Raw genomic sequence first — 22,803 nt, 5'->3', positions numbered from 1 at the left:
CATTGTATAAACATAAGGAGAAGGAGTGGTTATTTCTACCTGAAGAGTAAGACAAAGGTTTGATAATAAGGTGAGAAACCCATTAGCTGAATCCTGAAAGATGTGGTGGATATCTTCTAGCAGGACGGTGGACACGCCAAATGGTATTTAAAAGGCATGGAGAAGGTGGTAAACTCTCCAAAGCTCAGTAATAGGTGGGACTTATGCTTTCAAGGGCTCACAGTCAAAGATGATGTTAAATGCTTAGGCGCGGCCCAGATATAAGGAATATTACATTACGTACTTTGGCTTTCATGCTTTAAGCAATGGAGAACCACTGAAGGGGTGTTTTGGGTTTTTTTTAATATAAATTTGTTTTATTTATTTATTTTTGGCTGCGTTGGGTCTTCGTTGCTGCACGCGGGCTTTCTCTAGCTGCGGTGAGCGGGGGCTACTCTTTGTTGTGGTGTGCAGGCTTCTCATTGTGGTGGCTTCTCTTGTTGCAGAGCACGGGCTCTAGGCACATGGGCTTCAGTAGTTGTGGCTCACAGTCTCAGTAGTTGTGGCTCTCATGCTCTAGAGCGCAGGCTCAGTAGTTGTGGTGCACGGGCTTAGTTGTTCCGCAGCATGTGGGATCTTCCCAGACCAGGGCTTGAACCCATGTCCCCTGCACTGGCAGGCAGATTCTTAACCACTGCACCACCAGGGAAGCCCCCACTGAAGGGTTTTAATGAAAGGAAGTAATTAACTGTGGAAAACCTGTGGGCCTTCAAAGTTCATCTCAAAGGTAACCCATTCCTTGAAATCCTTTCAGATAAGGCCCACTTGGTTCTATTTATCATAGTTAAGTGATGAAATGTTCCTGAATTAGATAGCAGTGGTTGCATAATCTTGTGAATACTAAAAACCACTGACTTATATACCTTAGAATGGTAAATTATATTTCAACTTTTTCAATAAAGTTAAATTTTAAAAAGAAAAAGAAATCCTAAAATCAGTTCTTCAGAGTGAAGGAAAACGATGGAACCCCAGATACACAGCATATATTAAACGTCAGCTATGTACGTGTTGATTACACACGTTCTATAAATACAGGCACAACAAAAATGACTAAAAGGAAATACATCAAAATGTTAAAATTTAATCTCTTCTTGATAGTTGAGTTCTATTTTATAACATACAGACTTCCTAAAATTTTAACAATGAGCATGCATATTCCTTTATAAAAAATTAACAGATGAAAAGACATGCCATTTTCCCAAGATTTTTGTTATTAACTTTAATGATTAATTGTTATATCCTCCTCTTATCCTCAGTATAAAATTGACTGAACTTCACTGATTTGTTTCAAGTGAATTACTGCCGTATTTCTAAACTCCTATTTTCCACATTCTGTGGGTCAAAGAACATAATCTAGAGAGCAAAACAAAAGCTTAAACGCTCACATATGACAGCCAGACAATTAGGCAGTTTGAGTTATTCTTGGATTTGGAATTTGACAAAAACAATTTGCAAATGAAAATGTAGAAGAAACAGGAAACTACAGAGGACTGTTTTAATTAACTAAGTGGAAAAACAGATATGGCAACTATAATTCTGGTCCAAGTAAACTGACATCATGAATCATATTGCTATTTTAAAACCTCACAAGAGTCTATTATGTTGCTCTCAGTTATCCAAGTTTGGGGTGAAAATAAATAGTACTGCTAAGTTAAATCTGCAGGTGGTTAAGCATCTAATTTTTAAGCATTATTTCCTACCTGGAATGCCCTTGGCCCATGTCCAACAAAAATCTCTTTCTATAGAAATCTTCCCATATCTAACACCAACTCCTCTATAAACCATCTTTAGTTTCTAACTAGATGTAATTCATTTCTCCTCTAAACGACCAAAGGACTTGTTTTAAATGCCAATCTTCGTTTTATTCGTTACCTATCATTCTCCGTCCCAACCCAATGAAGTAAGATATCTCCAGGGTGAGGCCTTCTCCTCAACCTTCTAAACAATGCCTGCACTCCTGGTGTGGTACATGATAGGAATGAAAAACTACACTAAACTTTTGCAAATGCTATAACTTGAGTCTTTTTCTTCCTTTTATTTTATGAATTATGATGCTAAAAAACTGTATCTTAAATAAAATGAAAGTAACAAAAATCAAAATAAATATTCTTGCTGTTCCCATGAACCAATTACCAGAGCTGCTGTATTGGCAATGCAGATTATGGACAGCACAACTCCCGGGGTAGCTGTCACATCAACTACGATAAGAACGGAACACCTTGGAGATGTGCAGTAGCAATACTTCCAACCTTATGCAGTGGCTCTGTCAACCACAAGGGGGTGTGTGTGTGCACGTGCAGCATGCGTGCTCGCACACGCACAAATGTGTTAAAAAGTTTACGTATATATGTCAAAATATTTTACCACGCACACCGTCACAGGAATGAAAATTTATAATACTAGTAGCCTCACAGAGTACACAGTATAGACAATTCTGTGACTCTATAGTTACTCTTCGCTCAGTCTCCGTTTGCCACTCGGTCTCAATCAACTATACTACCTTCTTTCCTTCTTTCTAATCTTTATATCCAGCTCAGTCAACCTCTCCCTGGACTTCTGTCATCACTCTTTATGACCCATCTAAAATTTTCCTTGATCTCATGTCCACTGCTCTTCTCCACACAACCTCAAACTCTCACTCTCTCTAGGTCACATCCTGAACCTTCTCATCACCCAAAACTATACCTCAGAAGTGGCTGATTCAAACATCTCATTCTCCAATCACAATCTTCCATCTTCTGGCTTGCACACTCCAATATTTACCTGGTAAATTTTTTAAAAAGCACATGGGATTGGGGCAACAAGCATTCAGGTCACTTGGAAAATGGTACTCCCTCTGTTAAACAAATAAATACATATTTTATGCATGTGGCTTTCATTAGGGTAATTCTATCATTGAGAGTTTAAATGAACATTCACAAGCTACTCACTATTTTCCCAATATCACTGATATAAATCTGAAACAGAGATGCAAATTTCATCTTAAGACAGGAAGCATTCTCATACAAATTCCAGAGACTATCAGCCAGATATAATTCCATCTGCCTTGTGAAAAAGGTTCAATACTGAAAAAGTGAATAAATATTAAAGAACATGAGCAGTATCCCTGTAGAAAAGAAACTTACAGTTGTGGGAAGCCATAAGAAAGATGCAGAGTCCCTTTTCCCTCCAAAGAAAAATAGTGAAGGTGTGGCAAAGAGATAAACCACACAACCAAACATAGCAAACAGAAAGGTAAATGGTCTGGAGATAAGCCTACCAGAGATCATTCTGCAGAGAAAAATACAAGCTTCTTGTTGTACAGATTTGCACATAAAGTATAACACACTGATTCAGCCTAACTTCTCAAATAGCCTTGTTCACCCGAAAGCTAAATAAAGAGAGCAAAATCTAAGTGACAAACTTAAGAATAGCCAAGAGACTGGATATCCTTGCACTATCAGACATTAAATTGTATGCTAAGGTTACAGCCTGTAAGTCAACCTAAAACTACCACGGGAAGACCAAAATATTAATGGAATGGGAAACCGAATCAAGAAACAAACAACGATATAAGGGAATCCCATATACAATAAAAATGATATACCTAATTAAAAAGGAAAAATACATTAGCAGACTGGTGCTGAGGTAACAATTTAGACATTTGGAAATAAATAAAACTGTATCCCTATCTTACTCATTTTACCAAAATGTATCGTGGATAGATCAAATATTTAAATATGTAAATGAAACCATAAAAGTATTAGAAGGAAAAACAGGGGACTATTATAATAATTCTGAAGTAAAAATATCTTTCGTAAAATGACACAAAAGCCAAATACTAAAAACCAAGGTGTTTAACTACTATATATAAAATAGATAACTAATAAGGACATACTGTATAGCACAGGGAACTCTACTCAGTACTCTGTAATAAGCTATATGGAAAAGAATCTAAAGAAGAGTGAATTATGTATATGTATAACTGATTCACTTTGCTGTACATCTAAAACTAACACAACATTGTAAATCAACTATACTCCAATAAATATTTTTAAAAAAAAAAAACAAGGTGTTTATAATTTACCTACATAAATTTAAACCTGTGCCACCGAAAACACCAGAAAAAATATTATTTTTTCAAAATATGGGTCATAAAGTAATACCCCAATAGACAAAAACTTCTCATAAATCAGTAAGAAAAACATGAACACCCAACAGAAAAATGTATGAAAGATCTGAATGGGCAACTCACAGAAGAAATATAGTAACTCTGTATTGTACTAAATACAGTAAAACAGAAGTGAAAAAATATTAAACCTCCTTAACAATTCACATAAATTAAGAGGTAAATATTTATTTCACTATGTGCCAGACACTATTATCAGCACTTTATATAAACTATCCAACTTAATCTTCACAACAGCACCAAGACCTAAGTACTGTTATTAGCCTAACTTCACTACAGATGACGAAACTGAGTAAACGATATTAGGGCCCTCATACAATAACTCATGGAGCCAATAAGACACCATCAGTTAGAGTCAGGGTTCTTAACCACTATGCTATACTGTCTCCTAAAATGAAAAAGTCATTTAAAATTAGAAGATTTAAAATTTTCAAAACCCAGTGTTTAATAAGACAGTGCATAGATCCTTTAGAATGGCTGAACTATACGTGTGTTCAAACTTTCTGGAAAGAAGGGTGGAAATTATACGTGTCAATGTTTAAAACGGGTAATGCCCCCAAATCCAGCATAGTGAACACAGTACAGTGTATCAGGTTACTGTCCCTGCCTTGGGAGGACTACGTCTCTTGTACTCCAAGTGGTACTGCCACCTGTGAGCCCCTGGTCTCCACTGTCTCTCTTCCTTGGATATATATATAACTTAGGCAAGGCCCTCTGGAATCTTCCCTGGGATTGATATGTGGATATTGGGAGAGAAAAGTTCCCTTTCTGCTTGGGTTGCAAGGCAACTTGCCTCCCACATGGAAAGAGCCTTCATGCAGAGTGAGAACAGACAGACAAGTAAGCAAAGAAAGAGAGAGGAAGACAGCATGGCCCATATCACTTGAGTCCCCAGATCCAGCCTGAAGCAAGCCAAGCTGAAACCTAATTATTTGTGCCAATTTAGTTCTTTTTTCCTCAGTTACTTTAAGTAGAATCTCACTTCTAAGAATCTTAATTATAAAACTGCACAATTGGGCTTCCCTGGTGGCGCAGTGGTTGGGAGTTGGCCTGCCGATGCAGGGGACACGGGTTCGTGCCCCGGTCCGGGAGGATCCCACATGCCGCAGAGCGGCTGCGCCCGTGGGCCATGGCCGCTTAGCCTGTGCGTCAGGAACCTGTTGCTCCGCAACGGGAGAGGCCACAGCAGTGAGAGGCCCGCATACCGCAAAAAAAAAAAAAAAAAAAAAAAAAAAACTGCACAACTGTGAAAGAAAAAGGTATAAGGATATGCATACAAGTATGTCTTATAATACAAAAAATCCAAATGTCCACCAAAAGAGGGCTGGCTAAATTAATTACAGAATTGTTTGTCAAACTTGCCTAATTAAAATCACTTGGGCACTTATTAAAAATAGAGATAACTTGACCCCTGGGAGAGTCTAATTCACTAGGTCTAGGATAGGCTACTGGGATAGGCCATATTTTTAACAAGCATCTCCTATAATTTTCATAAGCAAGATAGTCTGGAAACCCTAAATTACAGTTTTACATATACAGTGGTCTATCATTCAGACTTTTATGTGAAAAAGGTCCAAAACACATTGCTAAGTGAAAACAACACAAATTACAAAACAGATGTAACATTTAAATCTTTTCATGCAAAATTATGTAACTATCCACGTGGGTACATATTTGACCAAAGTACTCATTTTCAGCCAGGGCAGAGGTACCGGTACTCAGAATCTTACTGGGACTGGAAGGGGTCCCAAGTCCCCAAAAGATTCTGATAGACATTCTGTTTAAGAATCTATGCTCTGAGTTAGTATTACTAATATGAATGTGAATCCTTCAGGAGCAGACGTAAGATTGAATGTTCTGGCACAGAGAAAAGTCTGGAATAATGTTCATCAAATGATAACAGAAGTTACTCCAATGGTTAAGAGTTCAGGTGATTTTTACCAGCTTTTTTGTAATGTTCTGTATTATTTTAATTTTTATTTACAATGAACGAATACATTTAGAATTGGGGAGAAGAAAGCTGTCTGCACAGGAGAAAGTTAAAATATTTTTAATCAAGTAATTTTATGATTATTAAGTATAGATTTTCTGAATGGGAAAGTTCTTATCAGCTTTCAAAATTCAAATGTAAAAGTACAAGTGGCTGCTTTCAAAGACACGATCCTCTTTCAACAAGAACTATTAGTTCATATAGCTAAAGAGCCAAGGAAAAATGTGATATGTCATATCACTCAATTAAAATTCAACTGACAAGTAAAACAATAAAATGAGTTTTTCAGTAAGAATTTTTTTCAATCACAAAGAACAAAAGAATTAAGATTTAATTTTGTTCACTTATTCTGTATCTAAGACAATGATCAGTGACAGTAAGTGCAGGTAAGAGATAAATGGAATTTAACATCTTAACAAAAACTAGATTCAATTTTTTAACTGTCAATTATACACCAATAAAAAAAACTTTTAAAAAAAACTGGATCTGATTCTAAATTTCCTGTTTAGTTTTTAAAAATACATATTTACTTGCACAAGAAAGAAAAACAGCAATGTTTGATATTTTTTAAAAAAAGATAAAATATGACTTACCCCATCTAGGAGAGTATTTGATAAATGCATGCGGAGATCTTTACGAAATGGAAATTCCAGATTTGAAACATGAAACACTGAATTATCTCTATCAATCATAAAAACTTCATTTGTGCCATCAATCAACATCATATACCTTAAATGAAACATTAAAAAGATAATATTAACAGTAGAATTCAAGAATAGAGTCGTAAGAAATATCAGTTGAATTGTTTTTCCTTAGACTTACAATAGCTGCCTGGAATAATGTTCACCAGAGTCCCCCCTCCACCATCATTCAAATTAAAGTACCACAAATAACAAAATCTTTTTTAAAGACGTTTTTGTTTCCTATAAAAAACATATGGTATAGAGAAATCAAAGCTTTTTACGGAAACAATGTGATGTTCAAGAGCAACCTTATAACCCATCTTAGGAGAGAACGGTTCTCTAATTTTTATTAGATCTTAAACACCAAAGTTTACGAAACACAAAAACACACATATATGTAATTACGGAATTTTATTGGCTCAGCAACTATACAAATTAGGAATTACTCTCTCCACTTTGCAGTAAAAAAAGAAAGTGATTTGCAAATGGCAAGACGTCAAAGTATCCAATGCTCCTTCTGCCACACAACAGTGAGCAAAACAGCTAACCTCTCTCTTTGAATTAATGTGATGATACAACCAGATACCACCATTTCAGGTACAACTCTCATTCATTACTATAAAATTAAAATATTTTTTAACACAAGCTCATGAGAATTTTTATTAGCCAATCAATATATGAGGGAATTTATATACTTTAAAATGTGTCATCCTCCAAATGGCCGAGTTACTATCACTGATTCCCAGTTAGTTGATCATCAAGAACAGAGCTCTACTGCACACCATATATAAAAATAAAGTCCAGATGAATTCAAGTCAAGGAAATTACAGACCAACAGGCTATACTACCAAACAGATAACAGCAAGATTTGGGATGAAAATGGAGACCATACCCAGGTACCAAACTCTTCAAAGAATGAGAGAAATCTGACAGCAATAAGTTAGAAAGTTAAAAGTCATGAGCCTCAAAGGAACAGAAGAATCACTGTGTTGTCTTGTTTGTTGTTAAATGAAACACTGGAAGACTAATAGTCTGGATGTACCACTGAGAATAGAGGAGAATGCGGACCATCTGCCTAATTTCCTACCCATGAGGTAGGTCAGAAAAAAAAAAGCAGCAACTCAAAGACAGAGCTAAATCAACTTAAGGCTGAGGGACAGAAGAAACGTTCAACAAAGAGACGGAAGCAAATGTAGTACATGGTGGCTAATATAGAGGACAATTTGTTTCCCATAAACAACTGTTATAAAAAACAGAGAGACATGTTCAGGACAGACGAGGAGAAATGGGAGGGCTGATTAAGGTAACAGAAGTGTGTGACAACAGGCTGAAGAGCAGCAAGGCAGACCAAAGGGGCTGACATTTGGGGACTGGATTGGAAGCATGCTGTTACTAGTGTTTTCAAAATAATTAGTCGTAGCAGGCCCCCGGAGAGGAGGTGAAGGACTCGGGCCCTTGCTATGTATTGAAAAAGCTGTATCCTTAGGAGATGGGGATTGTGAAGACTCAGGTTGCGCTTGGAAAAAGAAAATCAGCCTCAGTCTGGACTGACTGTGCATCTGAGAAAGTCAGACCAACTGCCGGGCCAGCAGGTTGGCAGACAACAGGAATACTTAGTTCCCGAAGCTCCTGCACGTGCTTTCCAAAAGTGACAAATCCTAGTAGATAGGGAGAGTCTAGTCTTCTTGAAGAAGTCAACCTTGCCCTGCGTGGTATTTCAAAGAGAACTTAAATCAACATAAGAATAGGGCAAATAAGGACTTCCTTGGCGGTCCAGTGGTTGAGACTCTGCACTTCTACTGCAGGGGACATGGGTTTCATCCCTGGTTGGGGAACTAAGATCCCGCATGCCGTGCTGACTGGCCAAAAAAAAAAAAAAGAATAGGGCAAATAAAAAGCCTGTGATACCTTCTGCAAAAATGGTACTGAAGACACAATCCATCATGTTGTTTAAGGACCTAGGTCAGCATTTTGCAAAGCTTATTATTTACTTTTAGGATTTCATGGCAAAATAAATTAGGGAAACACTATATCTTTCTCTGGGAAAGTCAAGATACATATCAGGAACATTTAAGGTTGTAAGAAAACATGGAAGGAGTAACTCAGTTTTCCTGGGTCTCTCCCATGTATATAGGAGATATACATGTTATTAAACTTTTTCTCCAGTTTAAAAACAAAGAAAACATACAATAGTCTGTTTATCTTATTTAGCCCATTATTTCCTAAATTTAATCTTGATATCTGTTAATATCCGACAGAATTAGTATTCTTTTCTTTTTTTTTTAATTTAATTTTATTTATTTTTTATTTTTGGCTGCATTGGGTCTTTGTTGCTGCGCGCGGGCTTTCTCTAGTTGCAGCGAGCGGGGGCTACTCTTCGTTGCAGTGCACGGGCTTCTCATCGCGGTGGCTTCTCTTGCTGCAGAGCACAGGCTCTAGGCACGTGGGCTGCCGTATTTGTGGCACACAGGCTCAGTAGTCATGGCTCGCGGGCTCTGGAGTGCAGGCTCAGTAGTTGTGGCACACGGGCTTAGTTGCTCTGCGGCATGTGGGATCTTCCTAGACCAGGGCTCGAACCCATGTCCTCCACATTGGCAGGCGGATTCTTAACCACTGCACTACCAGGGAAGTCCAGAATTAGTATTCTATATTCACAGTGTGAGAAAAGCTGGCTTATGCTAACAAATTTCAGAATTCAGAAAAAAGAAACAGGACTTCCCTGGTGGCACAGTGGTTAAGAATCCGCTTGCCAATGCAGGGGACACGGGTTCGATCCCTGGTCTGGGAAGATCTCATACGCCGCAGAGCAACTAAGCCTGTGCGCCATAACTACTGAGCCTGAGTTCTGGAGCCTGCGAGCCACAACTACTGAGCCTGCGCACCACAACTACTGAAGCCCACACACCTAGAGCCCATGCTCCACAACAAGAGAAGCCACCACAATGAGAAGCCCACGCACCACAATGAAGAGTAGCCCCCACTCACCACAACTAGAGAAAGCCCGCATGCAGCAATGAAGACCCAACACAGCCAAAAATAAAAAATAAAGAAACGGTTTCCCTCTTCTGATCATAAGATGACAACAGAAATTATATTTCCCTTTTCACTGGCTGCCCAGAAGCTCAGAATTAAATATAATGTTCAAATAGAATAATTATTAAATCCCAGGGTGCTGGTACATTCTGCTTTTTCTGTCATAATTATTCTCTATTCATTTTTTAACACACTTATTTGAGATATATATATATATGAATGCATACATATCTATCAGATTTTACTTCAAGTGGAATATCAATTAAAAGAAAATACTATCTATGTATATTTATGCATAAACAGATTTAAAAGACCAAGGAAGGAAAGGCATTAGAAGATGGAATTCATTATAAAGGATTGCTCATGGGAAACTCAGCTTACATATGCAGAGATATCAGAGAAATTATTTAGCAGTTGGTATTCAGAGATTCTTCTGCACATATAAATTTTCAGGCTTTGGAACAGAAGTTTCTGGAATGTGATTTTTGGTTTGAACTCCAATCATCCCGAATCACATGTACTTTTGTTATGTGATACCCATGAAAAATAAGAAGCTATTTCCTGTTAGGGAAGAAAGGTAAGGAATGTGGAAATAACCTCAACTGCAAATTTAATATACAGAATTACCAAATTATTTGTATTATATACATTCTCATTAAAAGACAAAAATACAGGGCTTCCCTGGTGGCGCAGTGGTTGAGAGTCCACCGCCGATGCAGGGGACATGGGTTCGTGCCCCGGTCCGGGAAGATCCCACATGCCGCGGAGCGGCTGGGCCCGTGAGCCATGGCCGCTGAGCCTGTGCGTCCGGAGCCTGTGCTCCACAACGGGAGAGGCCACAACAGTGAGAGGCCCGCGTACCACAAAAAAAAAAAAAAAGACAAAAGTACAGAAGTTTCACTGAATTAAAGCACTGATTCACTTTTTATATTGAAGTATATATACCAAACCATATAAATAACAGAAAAGCCAAATTTATAAACTGCTTTTATTTATTTATCACTGCTCTGCGCTGCGCAGCTTGCAGGATCTCAGGTCCACGACCAGGAATCAAACCCTGGGCCTTCGGCAGTGAAAGCACAGAGTCCTAACCACTGGACCACTAGGGAATTCCCGCGTAAACTGCTTTACTTTAAATACTGGTTTTCCAGCTTGACTAGAAAAGCTGCAGTCACTGAGATGTGAGATAGCTAATCAAGTAAAACCACCAATTATACATTAATACAATTCAGGAAGCACATAATTAAAGAGGAAAACTGATTAAAAACAAAATATTGGTAACTAATACCACCTTAGAGGTTTAACTCACATTCCTAATAGTAGTCTGAGGGTAAAATAATCTTTAAACATCTTATAATTTAAATTTATCACCAATATTCATTAATATGGAAAGAGATCCACAATATATTAAATGAAGAAAAAGCAAGTTAAAAATCAGAATGTATGACTATGAGGGGTAGGGAGATAAAACTCTGTATGAATAGTAAAATAGACAGGAAAGCCTACACCAGAGAATTGTCATCTCTATGCGGAATTATCAATAATATTTGCTTTTCTTATTATACTTTTTTGTACTTTTAAGAAATTTTAGAAATAAGCTCAAATTGCTTTTACAAGCCAGGGAGAAAAATATTAAACTACAGAAAAAAGAAAAAATAGAAATATAGTCTAATCAGAGTCTGAGAAATGTTTTTTCCTTTGGCAATAAAATAAGATGCGATGTCAAACCTCGATGGTCATATACCACAGCAGCTTCAAAATTAGCAGGTATTTCTCCTCTCCTATTATAAAGCATTCATAGTGGGTAATAAAAACAGAAAAGTTGATCATTTAAACTGATTCATTTCACCACCATCTCTTGTACCAATTCCTATCAAACTCACTATGGTTTTTTGTTTTAAATAATTAACCAGTTAATTTTTTTAAATATTTACTAAAGGGCCAACGAGTTATCAGGCACAGATGCTAGAAATATAACAATGAAGAGCACAGGTTCTTCATCTAACTTCATATAATTTGTACCCTTAACAAGAAAACAAGACATTAAACAAATAATCCCAAACATAATAAGTATTGACAAGGTGAAGTACTAGGCACTACAGGAGCATACAAAAGGCAGAATCTGTCAGAGTTCAGATATCAGGAAAGGCATCCCAGAGGGATTCTCACGTAGCTGATAATAACATCAGGTTATGATCACTTAGTGAGCAATGGCTATGCACGGAGCAGTGTTCAAAGCCCTTTATATTAACTCAATTAAGCCTTACAACAATCTTACCATGTAGGGAAAATTATTGTTCCCATATTCCAGATGAGGAAACTGAAACCACAGTAAGTAACCTGCCCAAGGCCATAAAGCTGGCAAAATAGCAAAGGTGTTATTAAAACCTAGACAATAATCTATCTCGACAACCTCTACAGTATCCTGCCTCCACCTGCATTGTGCAGAAGTTAACCCAGCAACTTCTGTTGGGGGTGGAGGGAAAAGGGAAGGAGAGATGGGGTGTGTGGTGAGAACCAGTGCTTGGTACAGTCTACCAGTTGCAATATCCTTGAGACAAAAACAGAAGGTGCGTGTTTTGGCAACAAAAAATTCAGAATACAGAAGCATAGAGAGAAAGAGGGAAATGGCATGGCTTAAGTCTAGAGAAGTAGTCAAGGACTTAGTGATTCATGAAAACTCTTTTTCTCTTTATTCTAGAAAGTGGAAAACCCCTTGCATGAGACAAACAGAAACCATAATGGGTAATTCAAACCCAAGATAGGTAATACAGGAAACTGGTTACAAAGATATTGGAAAGCTGAAAAGGTTAACAAGGGAAGATGAAGATAACAAGAGATGAGTAACTGCAGGAAGCACTACCACCTAAAGGGCTGTGGGAACAAAACGGAAGAGGCGTGTTATCAGAGGCCAGGAGCTTGGAGGATGGGCATTTCGGGGCCTGGAAGGTGGGGGCGGGGGTCCACGGAGCTCAGGGCTCAAACCTCTAAGGAGGTGGCACTAAATGGCTAAGACCTGGACCTCTAAGGAGAGGAGCACAGCACCTCAAGTTTCAATCTCTACAGAGGAAGCACAGAAGGGAGGATGCTCAAACAGCCTAGAGGGTGAGAAAATGCAAGCAGCACTCATTTGCCTAGGATGCACCCTCCAGAAGCTGGCACCTCTGAGAGGGAGCAGTGCGGTTGGTGCTGGGAGTGCCAAAAGAAGCTGGGAACGGAGTAAGAGTTGTCGCTGGCGGCTGGAGGGGTAAAGAAAGTAGAAACAAGAGAAGTCGCTTCTCTCACCTTCCAAATTCCTACGTGCTCCCCATGGTAAAACCCAACAAGAGGCAAGCTGGCAAGGGAGTCGGAGAAATGCAGTTTGCGGAGTCCCTCATCACAGTTTAAAAGGGTGGAACGGGAGCTGAGGAAGAGCAGGTAGAGAAACAGCAGCCCACTGAAAGGCTTTTAGCAAACTAACAGCACAATCTGATCTGTACTTTTCAAAGTTCACCTCCACATAATGTATACTCCTATAGGATAGGAACCGATCTGTAGACCAGAGAAATTATGAGGCTTTTATGGTACTCCAAGTGGGACTACAGTGGCAATAATAACTTAGAGGTAAGCGGATAAATTCAAAACGTGTAAGAGGCAGACTGACAGGATAGTGTGCTCTTGACTGGCTACGGGGCTGAGGGGCAGAAGTCGAGGAGGACTCCCAAGCTTCTGGCAGGAGGAATGAGTGCACTTTATTTGCTGAGCCGTGGAGCACAGGAGGAGGAAGCAGTCACTGTTCAGTTTCGTTGGGGAGAAGTGACAGACAGGATACGGACATGGATCTTTTCATTTTTACATTGGAAACCAAAAGGCCCAGATTTTCTCTATCCCTGTCTCTAGCAGGCTGGAAGTAGGGTCTAAGTCAGACAACCAAATGCTCCCTTCCCAGAACTTTTAACTTGAGAGACAGTGAGGCACAGGAATAGATTAAAAATGATTCGGAGAGACAGCAGAGGCACCGTCACCAAGTGCCAGTGGTGGCTTCCTATTCCAAGTGTTCCTGTGCCTGACCTTGGCTCTGGTCCCTGCTGCCTGGCTTCCCTTGATTCCTATCCATTTTCTGAGACTGGTTCTCCTGAGAGCCAGCCTTCCAATATACTCCTTTGTTTACATTAGCCAAAGTTGATTTCTACTGCTTACAGTCGATGCAATGCTAATGGATATGCTGTTTGGTTGTTGCTTTTTTTTCCCATTTTGCCCACTATATACTGCTGAATTCAAGTAAGTTATATGTGCCCATGATAGAACCACACTGTAATGTCCCCCAAACTATCCTCAACACCAATGGTTATGTGATACCAGCTCTTTACACAATAACTTCTTGCCAAGAGATATGCCATCTATTTCCTGTCCTTCAACAGAGATAAGTGTACAATGTTAAGCCCAGAGTCCACCTTCCCTTTGTATCTTTTCTCTCATAAGAATTCACTGCCAAACCTCTACTGTTTCTATACCAGCTACATTTCCTCTCATTTCTATTCCCAGTAGAACTGGTATACAGCCTCTGAAACCTAATTCTCAAGACTGTAGAGAAATACAGTTATATTAAAATCTCTTGCAAAGAAATTCACAATTGAAAGCCACTTCCCCAGATACAATCATAAACCTTTCTGACATAAGAGCAGTTGGTCAGACTCTGGCCCCGACCCACCAACGCCTGTCAGACCTTATTCCAGAAACGATGCAAGAACTGCTGACTTGCTGAACCCCAGCTTTCTTCCTTCCCCATGGGGCGTTAGGCACACTTTGCCTTTTTCTCTCACTAGCTCACTGCTCAGTAAACTTGATCTCTGGTAATCTCTTTTGCAAAGTATATCCACATCCTCTTTAACCCATTTTTCCCCCATTTCTTTCAACTGTTAAACAAAAGAGAAATTTATGTTATGTATATTTTACCACAATTTTTAAAAATGAAAAACCATTTTCCTCCTTCTCACCTTGTTCACTTAGTTCCATTAATGAGCTTAAGAGAGCTCTACCAGAGGCTAGTGACACACCTGTATCAAGCAAAATTAAAAGTCATGAGTTTCTGATCCACCTAGACAAAATAATCAGTGTCACAAAGTCCCCCCCAGTCTCCATCATGCTCTCAATCTAGCTCCTCCCCATCTTATAAAAATCAAATTCATTTCCCCAACAGAGTTTTTATAAACTTCTTTATTTGTTGCAATATAGTTTGTTTGGTTACCTGTGTTGAAACAGTACATATTGTCGCTTTTCACAGCAGACAAACACAGTAAATGATTTAGCTACCTTAGGAATTAAGCAAGCTTTATAGGCTAGGTTGGGAACCAAACCACCATTTAGACTACAATTCTATGGAAACACAACCTAAAGTCTACCAACATAAATTAAGGAATCTCAGAAAAAGACTTCAGATAACTTGAAACATCACTGCTTACACTGCTTCCACAAAAAGACCAATATTTGATGATAAAACAATGTAATCCCTACACACAGCTTTACTTTCAAACATAATGCTATAATCTGTTTAGTTGACACAAATAACATTTCAACCTTTGAAAACAAAAACTATTTGAAGTACAGCTTTACCTTATTTTATCTTCCCAGAAACTCAAAGAACTCATATTAAGGTCATTCTTATTTTCACATTAACAAATTAAAGAGAACATACACACAAACAGTAACACTACCGCCACCTAACCTTTTTAAAATTTATTTCTGCTATTAACAATCACTGAAATGAAGACACAGTCCTAACATATTCTTCACATAACTGTGAAGACACAGTTCTCTTCATCAAAAACTATCAAAATTTTCATTCAACATTATAAAAGATTCCAACCTAACAGGTATTATCATCTTGATTTACTGACTCTATACGCAGAGCAGACTTCTTCAAAACTATTAGCTCCTTTTTAATCTTCGTATCACAGCAACTTAAAGTTATAAAACAGATGTGATTAAAGTTTTATAGTCTTAAATTCACTTTAAGCCCACAGCTTCATTCTATTATGTGATCACTTATATACATACAACAGTAATTAAACAGACAACGTGTATTATTTAATTTTAAACTGCAAAGCCCATTCACTTCCACACAAATTTAATTGTCAAACTTGTCTAATCAGCCTCCGATCTTAGAATGTTAATTGTATGTTAAATGCAGGTCAAAAGCATGCCACTGAACATCTGAACAGTTTGCTAACACTTAACTGTCTCCTACTTAAGCATAGTCATCTTTATTTTATATGTTGTTTATACAGCAAATTTTCCACTATGTTATGTTCATCTGAGTTTTGTTTAAGCTTGGTACTTGGTAAACTTTGTCTATGGAAAAATCATCAGTCAAAAGACTTTTATTTCAACTTGGGTAATTCATCGCAAATAAATCTTGAAGACCCAGGGGTATCTACCATTTAAAAAAAAAAAAAAATCCCAAATCCTCCAAGCCTTCTCATTAAAATATCATGTATGCCTACTTCTATTAATAGATAGTAAAAAATTTTAAAGCATAGATGCTTCTGTTTCAAGAAACCCCTTCAACCAGCAAGATTTAGTCTGTGCAAGATTAAAAATCAACTCTAAAAGAATCTGGCAGGTGTAGGGCCCACTATCAGCTTCTAGAGTCCTCCCTCCCATTCCACAGAATTAATGATACGTAATACAAATAATCAAGTATATAATAAGATTTAGAGTAAAAGTCTTCCAAACCACTCAACAATTTAAAAATTTAATTTTCTTACTTTGTTTTCATGGAGTATGAATGGTACCAGTGCTATCATTATGGGCTTTGGGGAAAAAATTCCAGTTCCAGAGCCTGTAACATCAGATTCAATCAGTGCTTGCCATCTAGACCACTAAAAAATAGGCAGGCATCTGTAACCAAAAATCTCATCAAATATTATAACATGATTCTAACTGTCCAACTCCTAAGTATATGCTTTATTTTTTTAAATAAATTTATTTATTTATTCTTTGGCTGGGTTGGGTCTTCTTTGCTGCATGCAGGCTTTCTCTAGTTGCGTTGAGCAGGGACTACTCTTCATCACAGTGCATGGGCTGCTCATTGAGGTGACTTCTCTTTGTTGCAGAGCATGGGCTCTAGGCGCAAGGGCTTCAGTAGTTGTGGCACGCAGGGTTAGTTGCTCCGTGGCATGTGGGCTTTTCCCAGACCAGGGCTCGAACCCATGTCCCCAGCATTGGCAGTCGGATTCTTAACCACTGCACCACCAGGGAAGTCCCTAGGTATATGCTTTAACTTCAGAAGTGCAACTGTCTTATCCCTTTCTCATTCTGCCATCCTCCACTGCTCAGAAATGTGTACATGCCTACTGCTAAGCCTATGTATGTGTAAAACTATACCTTGTCCTAAAATACATGATCTTCAAACTCTTACTCAAAACTCCCTTTCATGAAATCTCTTATACTCTAAATAACAGGTCCTATTCAAATCACTCTATCACTCCAAGTTTTCTAAAAATTATAAATCTAATATGTACAAAAAAGAATTGCCTCTGGTAGAAGAGAAGCATATGGGGAGCAAGCGGGAGCCTTAAAGTTCACTTCAAGGAATTTCAACTTTACTTTTAATTGAGCTGAATTACAGCTAAAATGCAACACATGTTAAAAGATAAAGTAATATACTATATGTTGTTCATTAGTGAACATTAGTTATAGAGGTATTTTATTACATACCATTAATTATATATTAATATATAGTAAATAGGGGGGAAGATATCTATAGGCAAAACAGAAGGCACCAACATAGAAAGATATGTGGGAGTCCACTATGGAGGTTAAAACATTCATCCCAGACAGGCTCTTCCTAGCTGTGTGATTTTGCACAAATCGCTTGACTACTCTAAGATGCAGTTTCCTCATCCAAAGTCTCCACCTCCTAAGCTGGTTGCAAGAATTAAACGAGTTAGTACCCCCAGGTTCTAAGCAGCATTATCCACAACAGTAACAGTGTAGAAGCAACCCAAGTGCCCATTGACAGACAAATGTATAAGTAAAATGTGGTATATATATTAAATGGAATATTATTCAGCCCTAAAAAATGAGGGAAATTCTGAAGTATGCTACAATACAAATGAACCTTGAGGACATTATGCTAAGTGAACTAAGCCAGTTACAAAAAGATAAGTACTGTATGATTCTACCTATACGAGGTACCTAGAGTAGTGAGAAATCAGAGAGACCAAAAGTAGAACGGATGGTTACCAGGGGCTGGGAGAACTGGGGAATTATCATTTAAAGGGTATAGAACTTTAGTTTTGCAAGATGAAAAGAGTTCTGGACATGAATGGCAGTGATGTTTGCACACATTATGAATGTATTTAATACCACTGAACTATATACTTAAAAATAGTTAAGATGGTAAATTTTATCTTATGGGTATTTTACCACCATAAAAAAAATGAAAAAGAAAAAGAATTAAGTGAATTAATATATGAAGAATACAGAACAGTACCTGGCACATGGTAATAAAATGTAAGCTATTGTTATACTATGTCCAGGGCACATAGTAAGTACTTAATTAAGGCTGGATATCATTGTTATTAATACTATGACTACTACTTTACACAATCCAAAAAAGAGTCAAGGTCATTAATAAACAAAGTCTGGATAAGACAGAAAGGATTCATTTCCTGTAGGCAGGGAAGAAGAGGACATCTCTTCTGAACAGAGAGGAAAAAGAGATGAGTGAACCAAAAATTTTGAAGTGCAGAAAAGTAAACCATAGGTAATTCCCTTGAAGGTTACCCACAGCCCACAAACTCAAGCTTATATGCATCTTTACACAAAAGCAGGCAAGAACTACAGTAAGTAGTTCCTTATTTCTTTTTTCTATGAAGAGCTGTAACCCAAGACAATTTTGTAAAATCAGAAGCTGCACTACCTGAGTGAGCAATAACTCAAAGAGCTCAAATCAAAGAACCTGAATCAGGTGGATCTCTCAATCTGTCTAGAAAACTGTTTCCTAAACACTAAAATGATAAAAACAAACCTGAGCCTAAAATATTCCAATGTACTGAAACAGCTTCTTAAAATTTACTAACAATAATAGTATATATAAATACACAATTACTCCAAAAGGTATTGTACATAATGGAAAATTACCATGTTTTTGTCCCACAATCTAGCTCATTATATAAAAATTAGTAAAAGGATAATTTAAATAAAATTATAATTAAGGGAATTCCCTGGCGGTTCAGTGGTTAGGACTCCTCACTTTCACTGCTGAGGGCGCGGGTTCATTCCCTGGCGGGGAACTAAGATTCCACAAGCCGCACAGTACGGCCAAATTTAAAGTGTGTGTATGTGTGTGTGTGTATCTATAATACATTAAATCTACATGGGTTCATATTTCCCTTAGCAGCTTAAAAGAAACATAAGAATTATCATAACAGTAAGAGTAGCTGATCAAGTCCCTTTCTATGTACAAGTTTATAAGATCAACTAATCAACAGAGTTTACGGAAATGCAAGAAGTAGAATATAAAAGCATACCTTTCAACTAGTGAAAAGAACTGTCAAATCAGGACTGAATTATTTGCTACCAGCAATATGCATCTTGCTAAGTGCCACTTCTGTGGGCTAGAGTATGTTCCCTCCTCCTTTCCACCAATCTACAGAGAATTAGAGAATTATGGACTCTTAAAGGGCTGGAAGGGTTCTTACGATGTAGTACCACTTCACCCAAGTAGTGTGTACACACACAGGTGCACACACACACATATATCCCACCTCCAGCCCTGCGACAAACCCAAACAGCACTTAAGGCACAAGAAAAAACAGGCTAGATTCAAATGCAAGTGAGAACAAAAAGTATTCATACAGGCACTACCAAAGACACAAAACTATCTGGTTATATTACCTTCACCAGTTCGTAACTGTCTGAAAATAAAGTATAGGTTAATAGTCAACTTACATAAATAAAAACATAACGATTTACCCTTCTACAGCAAGATGCTTCTACCTCAAAGACTCGGTTTGAATACAATATAGATATTTTTTAATATCGTCTAAGTTCATTTAAATGTTTTTCTTAATGGTCACCTAAAGTCCAAAATCCAAGAACTCTAAAACCATAACTGAATACAGACACAGTTGGATAAATCAATCTCTTCAAATCCTCAAAAGTGATAAGGTTAGCAAGAGAAAAATCTGAAGATACATCTTAAAGATTCAAACTGAATAACACTGGCTAAATGAGTTCCATCTAATTAGGGGGACAGGAGGATTTCTCTTGGTTTGTAACTATTTCCTTATGCTCAGAAATATGGCTTTTCGTCACATTAAAAAATACAAGGGACTACCCTGGTGGTCCAGTGGTTAACACTCCGCGCCTCCACTGCAGGGGGTGAGGACTAGATCCCTGGTCGGGAACTAAGATCCCACATGCCAAGTGCCGTGGCCAAAAAAAAAAAAAAAAAAAAATTCAAGCCTACAACTGCTAATTAGGTATAGGCCATTGAACAAACATGGTCTCTCTGGTATCCTCATCCTGAGAAACTGGAATAGATTCTTGCTACTTAAAGTGTGGTCCTTGGACCAGTAGCACTGGCATCACCTGGGAACTTGTTAAAAATGCAGAATCTTGGGCCCCATCCCAGACTCACTGAATTAGACTTACATTTTAACAAGATCCCCAGGCGATTCATATGCACATTAAATTGAAAAGCACTGGATTAAATAACCTCTAACCATCCTTAATACTCAAATTGCAAAGGAAAAGAGAAAAGCCAAACAACAGAAGCCAAAATAAGCAAAAATAAATTAAAATTTTTAGAAACATGAAAAAAAAGAGCTTCCACTAAAATGCCTGTTCAAAAGTTATAGTCAGTAGATTTTCCCTCTCTTCTTAGTTACAGAAATATTGTTTTGATACTGACTAGGGTAAAAGGAGCAGAGGATTAAAAAGAGAAGAGAAAGAAGACTAAGCAAGATACAAGTTAGTTCCAATCCCAGTCTTCTATTTTTCACATTTTACATTTTGCAACTTTTGAAACTCACTGTTGCCTACACTAGCTGAATGAATGCCAATATAACCTACTTTCAATAAAAGCTTTCACAAAGGTCCCCAAAAAGGTTCACTTAATCGTCCTTGAGCATAACTGAAAATGAGAAAAAAAGTATTGCTATAGGGGCTTCCCTGGTGGTGCAGTGGTTAAGAATCTGCCTGCCAATGTAGGGAACACGGGTTCGAGCCCTGGTCCGGGAAGATCCCACATGCCACGGAGCAACTAAGCCCGTGCGCCACAACTACTGAGCCTGCGCTCTAGAGCCTGTGTGTCACAAGTACTGAGCCCATGTGCCACAACTACTGAAGCCCTTGCGCCTAAAGCCCACGCTCAGCAACAAGAGAAGCCACCGCAATGAGAAGCCCGCACACTGCAACGAAGAGTAGCCCCCGCTCGTCACCAACTAAAAAGAAAGCCCGCGCTCAGCAACAAAGACCCAACGCAGCCAAAAATAAATACATTAATTAATTAATTTAAAAAAAAAAAAAAAAACACTCCTTTAAAAAAAAACAAGTGTTGCTATAGGGGCTTCCTGTGCCTCCTGTCAGGAAACCCCCTTGAGGAGTCTCGGTTGGCTGGCTCTCTGTGACATTACCTCTTTCTTCCTCCAGTCACAGAAGTAGGTTGGCTGCTTCCCCTTCCACAGCAACTATTCCTCAAGTGTTCACTTCCCTGCCTTCTGTATCGCTATGAAAAACACTCTCTTGCCATACTCTGTATTCCAAAAAAACAGCTCTTCTAAGTACCTCAAAGGCCACTGGGCTAACCTACTGATGCAGCAGTCCCAAGCGGCCTTCAACTTCAAGATGATTGAGGTAAAGGATCTCCCACCTTACAACTTCCTAACAACAACTCAAGAAGAAGTAGGAGTTGGTGTAACAGTCAAACTTTAAATCAAAAACTCATGGCTCAGAAATCCTTAAAACTCTTGACATGTTTAATAACAGTTTCACCAGCCACCAGTACAATAATTGTCTTCCTTAGTCCAAGCACCGTACTGCCCAGTGGCTAGAACTTAACAAAGACTCTGGATTGACAGCAACTATTAGGTCAGTCTAGCTCAGACAGGCTGTTTCCGCTTCATGACTTTGTGCTACTCCTCTTGCCCAAGTTACTCACTCTCCACTAGTCATCTTCCTCCTAAGAATGCTTACGTTCCAGAGTCTATGTCACATCATTTATAGGAAATTATATTTCACATTGTTCTCTCATGTATTCCCATTTTAATATCACAATTAGATTTTCACCCATTTAAGGGCATGAAACATGTCTTAAATTTTCTTTTTATAAATAGGTTCAAATTTTAAAAATAGGACTTTACCATGACTATGGAATTTCTCTTTAGAAAGTTAGAGTTCGGTTTATTTTATTTTAAGGAATCTATTAATTTGGTAGAAGGTGTAACTATCAACAACACTTACCAAGCACTTCCTACATGTTAAGCATTATTCTAAATGCTTTAGATGAAATCACTTAATCCTGTAACATCTAGGAGGTAGTTATTATTGTTATCCCTATTTTTCAGATGGGCAGGTTGGGAGTTACAGGGGTTGTATAACTTTCCTAAGGTCACATGACTAGTAAGTATGGGTACTTCAGGATTTGAACCCAGGTAGTCTAGTTTCAATACCCAAGCTCTTAACCACTATACTATACTGCTTCTCAAAAACAGACCTGTTTTATAAGCTAACATACTTAAGTATCTTTGTTTTTTAGAATTTTATTACATTATTACCTTTATATGTCCATGATTCTACTGACTATGCAGAATACCTAACATAGGCTCACAATCCCTCTTACCTGAAAACTTTGGAGTTACATATACTCCCAAATTAAAATAAAAAAAAAAATTAGACAATCT

General features: G+C 38.0%; 1 protein-coding gene across 3 annotated transcripts in view; it reads right to left on the bottom strand.

Annotated features, from left to right (window-relative positions):
* Positions 1-22,803, bottom strand: part of RNGTT (RNA guanylyltransferase and 5'-phosphatase) — a 219,260-nt gene that overhangs the window by 150,512 nt on the left and 45,945 nt on the right. For all 3 annotated transcript variants that reach the window (XM_060030237.1, XM_060030238.1, XM_060030239.1), the window contains exon 9: positions 6,791-6,926. In XM_060030237.1, coding sequence (XP_059886220.1) covers positions 6,791-6,926 — 136 coding nt within the window. The remainder of the gene's footprint in view (positions 1-6,790; positions 6,927-22,803) is intronic.

The sequence above is a fragment of the Delphinus delphis genome, chromosome 14, assembly GCF_949987515.2.
Source record: "Delphinus delphis chromosome 14, mDelDel1.2, whole genome shotgun sequence".
Classification (NCBI taxonomy): domain Eukaryota; kingdom Metazoa; phylum Chordata; class Mammalia; order Artiodactyla; family Delphinidae; genus Delphinus; species Delphinus delphis.
The sequence above is the reverse complement of the archived record's forward strand: the minus strand, read 5'-3'. Positions and strand labels throughout refer to the sequence as shown.